This window comes from Eleutherodactylus coqui, chromosome 8 (assembly GCF_035609145.1).
Source record: "Eleutherodactylus coqui strain aEleCoq1 chromosome 8, aEleCoq1.hap1, whole genome shotgun sequence".
In the NCBI taxonomy this organism is placed as follows: Eukaryota; Metazoa; Chordata; class Amphibia; order Anura; family Eleutherodactylidae; genus Eleutherodactylus; species Eleutherodactylus coqui.
The window spans coordinates 138011520-138023570 of record NC_089844.1 but is presented as its reverse complement, the minus strand read 5'-3'; the positions used below and the strand labels follow the sequence as shown (position 1 = coordinate 138023570).

At 41.3% G+C, this 12051-nt stretch overlaps 1 protein-coding gene across 1 annotated transcript in view; it reads left to right on the top strand.

Annotated features, from left to right (window-relative positions):
- Positions 1–11802, top strand: part of CACNG3 (calcium voltage-gated channel auxiliary subunit gamma 3) — a 96486-nt gene extending 84684 nt beyond the window's left edge. The window contains exons 2-4 of the mRNA XM_066576541.1: positions 2965–3048; positions 8569–8709; positions 9938–11802. Coding sequence (XP_066432638.1) covers positions 2965–3048; positions 8569–8709; positions 9938–10455 — 743 coding nt within the window. The 3' untranslated portion in view covers positions 10456–11802. The remainder of the gene's footprint in view (positions 1–2964; positions 3049–8568; positions 8710–9937) is intronic.
- Positions 11803–12051: the final 249 nt, after the last annotated feature.

Genomic DNA, 12051 nt, shown 5'->3' with positions numbered 1-12051 from the left:
TGTTATAAGTATTAGGTACACAATCTGTGTGAGGTGTATTATGTCATTTACAGAATGCCTAATTGTTGATGATGACCTGCCTTAATGGGGTTCGCTCACGTGGACCCCCATTTACATCTCGTGCAACTGCAAATGTTTTTCTTGCTGACATGGACCACCAGCAAGTCAAAATTGACCCCTGAGGGTCCATAAAAACCACTTCGAGAACCCCCTAGCTTATACTATACTCCATTCACATCCAAAGCTGAATAATGGACTCTAGTATAGGCTGCATGACCCTACATGCTATTGCTGTTGCGTGCTAGCTCAATGCCTGTATAGAGTAGTAGTGCCCAATCTTTGTCTCTACAGCTGTTGTGAAACTACAATTCTCACTGTACCCTATGCTATAAGGGGTGTCAGTCAATAAAATGGCAACAGATTTCTAGTGATAAGCTGCAGAATTGTGATTTCAGCCCTGTATGTGGCCGGTTCATAATCTATACATTGGCTTCAAAGGGGTGGTCCAATTGTAAACTATTGATGTTTTAAGGAACCTTTACACAGTATGACGCTCGGGCGCATTAACGCCCAACAGCCATACCAGTGACTATCACTCCTGTGCTATACACAGGAGCGATAGTTATTCAAGTGAATCGGGACAGAGCAGATCGCTCATCGTTACGATCCGCCCGTCTGCATTCAAAGATTGAGCAACTCCTATTTACATAGCCTGATAGTCACTGAGTTTTCAGTTCTCTGAAAATGCAAGCGACTCCCACAGGTGAGTGGTTTCTCACTCAGTGCCCTGTCGGCGGCTGCGTGTACATGGGATAACTATTACCCAAGTTGGCTATTTCCAGGATAATCGCCCCATGTAAAGGTACCTAAATTCTTAGGATAAGCCAAGAATAATAGATCAACAGAGCCCCCCCCCCCCTACTGATCAGCTACTGGGCACTTGTTCATTGAGCTGAAGATGACTTCTATGGGAAGCAGACAGCACTGTTCCCGCAGCAGTGGCCAGACTTGGTATTGCAGGCCAAACACTTCAATGGGAACTTTGCCTGTTATACCACGTTTGGCCACTGCAGTGGGATCAGAGCTGTCTGCTTTCTGCAGAAATCAGTTCAAAGCATGTGCGCATCAGCCCAGCAAGCAGTTGATCAATGAGGATCCCAGGCGGCAGATGCCCACTGATCTATATTATTGATGGCCTATCCTAAAGGTAGGGTACAACTGAACAACCCCTTTAACAATGTATTAAGTAGAGTAACTTTGATTCTTTCTCCAATAAGCAGCATGTGTTCTAACTTCCTTAGAAGTTGCAAATAATTATTAGTGAGTGCTTATGTCTTTAGAGTACCACTGTTCTGTACAGAACATAAAAGTGCCTTGTAGAGGGCATAGTGTGGCATCTGTGCAGAGATATAGGAGTTGGCAAAGGGCAAACGTAAACAGTGTGGCATGAAGACTGAGGCTCACTCAGATGTTCCCATATCATTCTACATCAGATTTTTAGCTTGCCAGTTACCTGTTTTGAATGCTAGATCAATGACATATGACATTGTCGGCCCTCATCTGACTCTTCCACTTCTATTTCCAAGACCTCTTCCGTGCTGCACCTGGACTATGGAATGCTTTGCTTCTGACCTATGTATTTATCAATGCAACACCTCACAGTTGCATCTTACATCTCTAAACTCCTCTTTCCATATACGTTGTACTCCCTACTATGTGCCAGAGTGGCTCCCACTCTGGTGGACAGAACCCATCCATGTATTGCATGATCCAACATTCATTTAAAAAGCCCACGTGCACTATCCTATGCAAAGGTAATTGGACACCTGAGCAAGAATCAAAAGTAATATGTATTTCTATATGTTACTACTTAGTGGGGCTTCTTTGGCCCTAATGACATTGGATACTCTCCGGCGCATACTTTCTACTAACATCTGATGCACTTCAGCTGGTATTTCCCTCTATTCATCCTGCAAATACCTGTTGAGTTCTTTCAAAGAAGATGGTTTGAAGATGGCCTAGCAGGATTTATCACTCCATAGAATGTTCTTCCACTGACGACGCTCCTTGTACCACTGTAGATGGGGCGATGCATCTTCTTTCAGAGAAGTTGCCAGACAATTGCAGGGTGAATGGAAGGAAATACCAGTTGAAGTGCATCAGAAGTTACTAAAAAGTATGTCACAGAGAGAATCCACTGTCATTAGGGCCAAAGGAGCCCCACTAATTAGTAACATATGGAAATAAATACTACTTTTTATTCTTGCTCAGGTGTCTATTTACTTTTGGTAGAATAGTGTGTAATACTACAAAGCTTGTCTTAAAAGGTGAGCTTTAGGGTTACATTCAAGAGATGGTATGTCCAGAAGAAGGGAGAGGTAGGGAGAAATCTTGGAGAGCGGACAATTAGTTAGCAGAGAACCATGGAAGAACCTTGCTGGTAGGAGAGCTCTCTATGGTTTTCCAGGTGTTTAGAGCCACTGAAGAAAGTGATGTTGCCCTGCCCTACTTATGTTGTCATGGTCTGGAGGAAATAAATGAGAAGATCTTCTAATATCACTGCCTAGGTGGACCACAAGATCTTATGGACTGCTAGACAGAAATGTTTCTTACAACACTCAGTCAATAATAGTTGGGGAACTTTATGCTTCATGTCTCAATATTGTGTGGGAGGCTCTTCGCCCACCCCAAATATACAAAATACTGTAGGAATATGTAAATTAATCCAACCAATCAAATCCCAATATGTCCTCGCCTGTTCTACTGAGAGTTGATGACTTCTTTACTATGCAAGGATGTAAATGTCTCATGAGTATAAGGTGTTAAGTAGAAGATGACGTCTGTTTTGTGGTTTTGGATGTTAGTGCCTTGCAGGACCCTTCATCTCTGAAGACAGAATTTTAAGTTCCAGTATTTTTTGGCACAGTCACTTCTTTTGTGTAACTAGTTATCTCTCTCCCGCAGGAGCCTTCAGAGGAATGTGCAAGAAAATTGATCATTTTCCGGAGGACGCAGATTACGAGCAGGACACTGCAGAGTATTTACTGCGTAAGGACTTTACTTTGAGTCATCACCCTGTCTGCTCTTCAACCTCAATACAAAGCGGTCTGGGATATTCACGGTCAACTAATACATCCTCAGCAATTTCTCTTCTGACAGAAGAGAGGCAGAGAATGGAAGAAAGTGGTGAAGGGGAAGCATAACAACAAGTCTCAAACATCTAGACATAATTACAAGGAGACCCGTTTTTTGTGTCAAGAGAACACAACCGAAAAGTTATTTATTTTTTGTTGTAAACTGGAAAAATAGTCTACATACAGGTGTCCCGCATACCGATAGGTCCATCCAGACTAGCGTGACAGCTTCTCTTGGACACAGCTCGTCTCTTCAGGGGTGGTCACACAGATGTCTTTGGCTTTTTACTTTTTCTTATCAGTAATTCCTAGATTAGAATAAACTTTTAATAATGCCACACATTGTTTCCCTAAGTACAACCAGTTTTTAAATAGAACGATTAGCAAACGAGCCAACGATGATTTTCAAGCTTGCATGAAATGAATGATAAGCAAACAAATTATCATTCCTCATTCAATTGTTGGCCATATTTACATTGAATGATTATCGTTCTTATTCGAATGATCTAGTGATTTTTTGAATGATTATTCTGTCTAAATGTACCTTAAGGAGCTTTCTAAACATTTACACAGAGCCTGAAGGGAAAAGTGAAGTGCAAGCCACTGGGAGGTGGGGATGACATATTTATGACTTAGGCTGACTGCACATGACCCGGTCGGATTCTGCGTGCGGGATCCAGCAGCGGAATTCGACCTGGTGCCCAGCCGGTTACCCCACGTACCTGTCCGCAGTCTTCTTTATCTATACTGCGAATGCACTGGCTGGCGCACATGCGCAGTATAGATGATGGCGTGCTGTCACTAGGCGATGGTGCGGATCCTGCGACCTTTCAATGATGATTGGGAAAGGGCTGCGGGATGGATAGCTTTGATTGACTTCAATGGATGCCGTCCGTGCGGAATCTACCTTTAAAGTAGAGCATTCTTTGATTTTCAGCAGAAAATCGCAGTTGATTTAGACCCCTGTCTAAGCAGTTCAGTAAAATAGTTAAATATAACATTAGGTGTATTAACCACTTCACCATAGGCAACCTAGATATTAAAGGGGTTGCTTCATGAAATGAAGTTATCCTCATTCACAGGATAGAGAAGAAGTATCTGATCAGTGGAGGTCCAACTGCTGGTACCGCCATTGATCACGAGAAGAGGGGTTCTAAGTGTCCCCCAAAAAATGGAGTGGTGATTACACATGTGAACTACCTCTCCGTTCATTTCATTGGAACTATAGGAGTTAGCCAAGTGCTTGAGCTTGGCTATATCTGGCAGTCCCATTGAAATGAATGGAGCAGTAATGTGCATGTGTGACTACCGCCCAATTTGTTCAGGGGCACTAAGGACCCCAGGTCATGTAACTGGTGGGGATTCCAGAGATTAGATCCCTATCAATCAGATACTTATCTGCTTAACCCCTACCTATCCTAGACAACCATGGATGATGAATATCAGTGTTAATTTCTTCACCCCTCTAGACCACCAGAGATACTATGTATCAACTGCCAAGCCACTGTGAACCTGCAGGAGTATGACATGTATGTTATCACTAACCTCTCAACCACCTTATGTAAAAATGTGTGATATAATATATACAGAAAGTTGGTAAAGTGAGAGTAATTGCAGAAATTTGCAGTCTCTTATGTCAGCACCAAAGCTCTTGGAACCCCTCCTCCCTTAATTGGACCTGCATTTGCCCATGTAATACAGTAAATGTATTAATGTAGATCCATTGATCGGTTCAAAAAGAGACATTTTTAGGAGCTATATATGAGTATCTAGGCCTTTCTTCGCCTGGGGTAAGGATTTAGTTTGCTGCCCTACCCCTGTATCAAATTACCCTTGCCAAGACAGTGGCTTGTTGGCGCCCTCCTGGCACCCAACACCATCCCTACTAGTTATGTTGCTGTATATACTTCAGATTTACTGTTCTTTCAAATACATCTGTTGTCACGTCATGACCTCATGACCGCCCCCCTGAGACGCAAGTGATTAATATAGCATTGAGAATACTGTATATTAACGGATCAACCCTTCACCCTCTGTAGTGAACTGCCTACATTTAAATAAAAGCAAGCAAAACAGCCTAGCCGCTGCAGAGCTCAGCCACTCAACGGTCAATAATCAGTGACATCCATGTCAATGTACTTGCCGGTCCAGAGCCAATCGTGTGCGCCGCTCTAAGTGCCCCGAGCAAGTTGGCTGATAGGAACAAGATGCTTGCTGGGATTCTGTATAAATAAAGATACTCTGTAACAAGTTTCTTGCAATCTGGATGCCCCGGGCATTTCTCGGCCTGGCTAGATAGCTTTTTATTTATTGAGAGACAGACGTCTATTTTTCTTTGTGTCTTTTTATACCCTCGGAACTTTGAACCTGTTCTTTCGCATTAGAGATAGCACAGAAGTAGATACACAATTGTTACAGTGGGAAAAAAAGAAAAACCTGCAAGAACAGACCGCCGGCAGGTAGCACATTCACAGCTGGAAAACGTTAATCAAAGGGACGGGGTTCTTATCCGAGTCACCCAGGTGAACGGTGAAATTCTCACTAGAATCTTCTGTGTTGTAGCTAAAATCAAAGCAACATGAAGGGCAATTAAAGGGCAATTGCATATATTTCATGTTTGTAATAATCAGGTAGATATGAGCTAGACTGATATGATAAGGGAGATAGATAGATAGATAGATAGATAGATAGATGGATAGGAGATAGATAGATGGATAGATAGATGGATAGGAGATAGATAGATAGATAGATAGATAGATAGATAGATAGATAGATGGATAGGAGATAGATAGATAGATAGATAGATAGATAGATAGATAGATAGATAGATAGATAGATAGATAGATAGATAGGAGATAGATAGATAGATATGAGATAGATAGATAGATAGATAGATAGATAGATAGATAGATAGATAGATAGATAGATATGAGATAGATAGATATGAGATAGATATGAGATAGATAGATAGATATGAGATAGATAGATAGATATGAGATAGATAGATAGATAGATGGAGAGATAGATATGAGATAGATAGATAGAGAGAGAGAGAGATAGATAGATATGAGATAGATAGATAGATAGATAGATAGATAGATAGATAGATAGATAGATAGATAGATAGATAGGAGATAGATAGATAGATATGAGATAGATAGATAGATGGAGAGATAGATATGAGATAGATAGATAGATAGATAGATATGAGATAGATAGATAGATAGATAGATAGATAGATAGGAGATAGATAGATAGATAGATAGATAGATAGATAGGAGATAGATAGATAGATATGAGATAGATAGATAGATAGATGGAGAGATAGATAGATAGATATGAGATAGATAGATAGATAGATATGAGATAGATAGATAGATAGATAGATAGGAGATAGATAGATAGGAGATAGATAGATAGATAGATAGATAGATAGATAGATAGATAGATAGATAGATAGATATGAGATACATGATAAATATTAGATAGATATATATGAAATAAAGAGAATAGAGATAGATGGAGATAAGGTGGCTCTGCACAGGAAAACTATTGTCTGAACAGTCACTCAAAATAATTGCTAAAGCGTAAGAACAACTGTTTGAGTGCTTTTACACAGAGTGATTGTTGTTCACCTGTCATTCAATTTCATGATCGTTGACTGAATTGGAAGTATTTGCATGGGCCAAAAATATCATTCATATTTTAGGGGGGGGAGGTTTTTTTGACCCCTCCCCAATGCACACTCGCTGGTTGCAATGTCCACTGAACGCACTTACATCTTACTGGTTTGACTGAACAGTTGGTGCTGCAGGGAGTTTATCTTCAAAGACCAAAACTAGCCAGAGACCGCAGCAGCCAGTGTTCTTTCGAAGACCAGCAAGGACTGTTCAGTTGCGCATCACTTGCATATATTTATATGTTTTGGGGAACCAATGAGCATTAAGTAGGAAGGCAAAATTTTTTAAAAAAAGGCAGAAGCCAATCAGCATTCAGTGGGAGGCACATACTGAACAAGCGCACACTTCCCTGCAAAGCTGTTGGCTAGTCATTGAAAGATGATTACTTGTTTATACCAGAGGATAATTAATCAGCCAGTGACTATTATAAGTGAGCTCAAACTAAGCAACTAGCAAACAGATTCTCACTGGTCACCTGGGTGGTTATGTAAATGGAGCAACTGCTGCTTACATCTGCTTTATTGAGCTAATACTTGAATGATAGTTGTCCCATGTAAAGTCACAGATAGATAGATAGATAGATAGATAGATAGATAGATAGATAGATAGATAGATAGATATGAGAGAGTGGCAGAGTATATCCAACTGATATAGGTGCACACTATGTACAGTGGAGTATATTGATTTATGGTGCATTCACACCACAAAGATGATCGCTCAAAAGATGGCTTTTGAGCGATCATTTTGCATAAACTACTACTTGGTACTAATGCCTATTAGTACCAACTATTTGCGTGTGAGCCGCCGAGAGTTGTAATCAGGGAACAGACCTCCCACTGTTCCCTGATTACCTTTGCTTTGTTCTACCAGCAGAGCTGACAGCTGAGAACAGCTGAGACAAAGCAATCAGCTGTAATCAGCTCTTCCTGAGCAGATCACAGCGTGCAGTCCATCTTATCAGCTGTTCTGCCAAAGGATGGCTTTCAGGCAGAACTGAAATTCCTCGTTCGGCCGAACAGTGAAAGATGGGCACATTTACACACAACGATTATCGCTCAAAAGATGGCTTTTGAGCGATTATTGTTTTGTCTAAATGGGCCTTTAGATTGATTTTTAGACACCAGTCTAAGTAAAAATGCTGCTGCCGTGATGTGTACCAAATGCATAACTAGGAACAAGCCTCTTAATACATTTGGCGCATCTTTCAGTCCACCCATGCTGATGTACACTGTAATTTACGCCAGTTCCTGGTATAAATAGTAGTAAATCTGAATGGCCGTGTGGACAAATTCCCTTTTAAAGCCACACCTAGTGGCTCTCTCCTGCAACGTGCCCTGCAGCGGTGGCATTTGTACATATTCAGAGCTGATTTTCAGCCTCTGTTGTAAAGAAGAATCTTTTTATTTACTGATCGCAAGCAGTGAGCCCAAAAATGGTGAGAGGTTAAAACTCAAAATATATATGAAAGTTGAGCAACTCTCCATTTCATATTTATCTAACAATCTAATCTGTAGCTGCAGGGGGTGCAAAGACCGCAGTCATACCCAGACCCAAAGACCCCTATGCCTCTTAAGAAGGCACATGTATTATAAACAGCACATGGTGGGTAGGGGGGCTTTTTATAGATTTTGCATTGGCGCTCAGGAGCTTCAAGCTACACCTATAGATTTTGATATAGATTATATATTGCGCTTATGTGTTTTTAATTCCTCCCTGTGTTAATATACTGTATATCTCTGCTCTGTCTCCTGTAGGTGCAGTACGGGCCTCCAGTATCTTTCCTATCCTCAGTGTTGGCCTTCTATTCTTTGGAGGTCTATGTGTTGCTGCCAGTGAGTTTTACAAAAATAAGCACAATGTCATTCTCAGTGCAGGGATCTTCTTTGTCTCTGCAGGTGAGTACAGTCCCAAAACTAGAACTGAGTTCAGTATTAGGCCAATTCCATGCAAGCATATTACAGGTGCATTTGTGTATCCGTATTACAGACTCATATCCTGACCCCAACTCAGTAGCAAAATCACAGAGATGAGAGAAAAAAAACAAGGACATTCATTTAAAGAGTCAAAAAATGCAATACCTGATAGGTACAATCGCCATCTGCGCTACATTTTTCTGCTATCGAGCTCCAAACTCCCTGCATAGACATACATTGAAAGGCCACTGTATTAGAGTCCCCATCTAGTAGTGCGTTGGACCTCCTTTGGCCTGTAGAACTGCAGCAATCTGTTGTGGCATAGATTCCACTAGGTGTTAAAATTGTTCTACAAGAATATTAGACCCAAGGTGAATGTTTTCCCTCGATCACGCCATTCTTGGTATACTTTAACACCACTGCACAAGAAGACCCCACAAGGGTCATGTTGCAGAGATGCTACGGATTTTTTGTGAAATTTCCGCAGCAAAAACGCAGGTAGAGTTAGGCTGCGATCACACGGGTCAGAGTTACCGCGGAAAGTCTGCACAGCAGTTCCGCTTGCGGATCCTAATCACGGGATTAGCCAGCGAAGTGGACAAGATTTTGCAAAAATCTTGTCCACACGCTGCGGCCAATCTGTTGTGGCCAAGCCGCACAAAAACTGACATGCGGCGCGGAATTCAACTCCGCAGTATGTCAATTCTTTTCTCTTTTCCGCAGCGGCCTCTCTCCTCTCTATAGGGAGAGAAAACCGCAGTGGAATGCCGACAGCAAAACTGCTACAAAACCAGTGGCTATGGGCTGCAGGTTTGGAAGCTGCGCTTTTCCAGCAGAATTCTCTTGGTTTTTTGGTGCGGCCATTCCACGAGAATCCCGCTGGAATTCCATCCTGTGTGACCCCAACCATACAGTGCAGTTACAGCAGAAAATCCTCAGCTGTTTAATCCTCTCTAATAAGTGGCTTGTAACTAGTTAAATGGGTTGTCCGATTTCAGCCAAAAAAGTCACTGTTGGGAAACTGAATAAAACAGGCATTACTTACTCATTAGTCCAGTACCACTACTCCCCACCAGGCTCTGTTTACCCAACTGCAGTGATGAAGCCCCAATAGAAAAAGACTGAGAATCTCTGGTTTATACGATCATGACAATTAAGAACCACTCTCTGAATGTTTTTGGATTCCCCTAATGATTCTTTTCTCTTTCAGGTCTGAGCAATATTATTGGAATAATTGTCTACATTTCTGCCAATGCCGGAGACCCTGGCCAGAGTGACTCCAAGAAGAGCAACTATTCTTATGGCTGGTCTTTTTATTTCGGGGCTCTGTCGTTCATTATTGCTGAAATGGTTGGAGTTTTAGCTGTACACATGTTTATTGAAAAGCATCGGCAAATAAGAGCTAAATCCCATTCTGACCTCTTCAAGAAATCTGCCTTTACCCGGATACCAAGCTACCGGTATCGTTTCCGTAGGCGTTCCAGCTCCCGTTCTACAGAGCCTCGCTCTAGAGACCCTTCTCCCGTAGGTAAAAGTTTCAACCCCATTCCCACTAGCGATATCTCCCTCTACACGCTAACCGCCCGAGACCCTACTAAGATGACTGTTGGTTCTTTACTGAATTCTGAAAGGGAGCATAACTTTCTTCAAGTTCATAACTCTATTCCCAAAGACTACAAGGACACCCTACACAACAATCCTTCCAACAGGCGCACCACACCAGTTTGAAGCTTGTGTTAAAGGGGAAATGTGACCTAGAAAAAAAAATATGGTGGCAACAGAAGACGGTCACAGAGCTGTTTACTCTTTACATGTTATTCCAATAAAACCACAAACCACAAAGCGGCAGGATACAAAAAATCCGCAATACTTGTCACTTCCTGTTTGGAATGTTACTTCCTATATGGAATGTTACAACGTTGCCAGAGTCTAAGCAAGGAGCTTATATGATAACCCGTATGTTGTAACTAATGACCTGTAGGACGCTGGGAAAACTGCCTATGTTATATAAGTGTTTGTGTTTTAGGATGATGTAGGAACATTTTTTAAGAATCTATATGTATGATTTGAAAGTACATTATACATATACCATGACATCTGCCCTTCGTAGGAGAAGTTAAGGTCATAAAAGGCAGAGCTTGGTCATCAAGACAACCCTCCAAGCCAATGAGAAAGTTCAATGTGTTAGATAGTTGTGCATAATTGATACTGTTTATGGGGGATTCTGCAGACAAGGGAAAAAGGAGACGTCACCCCCCAAATTTTTTTTTTACTAAATTTCTTATTGAGAGGTAGACTGAAAACGGAACAATGAAATATCCTCCTAATGATTGTATAGCCAAACTTTTGAGTTATAGATGAGTGGCGGTGGATAACACTGCACGATGGAGTGTGTAGTGCCTGTCTAGAATATATTATTATGTATCTTAGAGGTACAAAAATACACAATGATGCGAGAGTGAAGAATCTTACGAGATGCCGCACAATTGGTGCTATCAATATTCAAAATTCCATTTATTTTCTTAAACCAAAAAAAAGAAGAAAAAAATTGTGCGTTGAGAAAAGTGATGCTAGGTGATCTCCCCCACGCAACATTTGAGAGGATTTTAAAGTGTTGTTTTGACAAGTGTGGGGGTGGCACTGACGGGTACACTGTTGATGAAGGCATGATGGGCCAATCAGAGAACGTAGACTGTGCATCAACAATTTTTGTAAAGGTCTTCAGACAGAAGTTTTTGACTGGAGCACACAACGCAATTAAATCGAGACTTTGTCAGGGATGCAATATGTTTCTCAGATATTCTAATTCCTAATACTTAGTTGAACAGCTTAACAAATTTGATGCACACGTCACAGACAACGAAGGACTTCATGGTGTGAGCAATGGCTTCCAATGACCGTTTATGGAATGTCAGAAAGACTTGGAACGTACATCCATTTACATGGAAATTTAAAGGCTGATCTCTAGTAGATATATTGAACAGTGATGAGTGGGAGAGATTCCTGGTTGGGCTCCAAGTCAACATTCCAATATTTTTTGGTTATATAATTAATTATAATAAATAATAGCAACTATTGTGGTCTGATTATTCGGTTCACTGGGCACAGGGGAAGCAGACTGTGGCCAACACCTAGTTAGACTAAGGGCCCATTTACACGGGAAGATAAAGTGAAGTGAATACGCAATCAGCGGTGATGTAGCGATCACATATCGTTCACTAGGCATACATCTACACTGAACAGTAATTGGGTGGTTTCAATCATTCATTTGAACACAACCACACTTCTAGTCAACCCTTCTGCCTTCGAGAAATCATACAACAC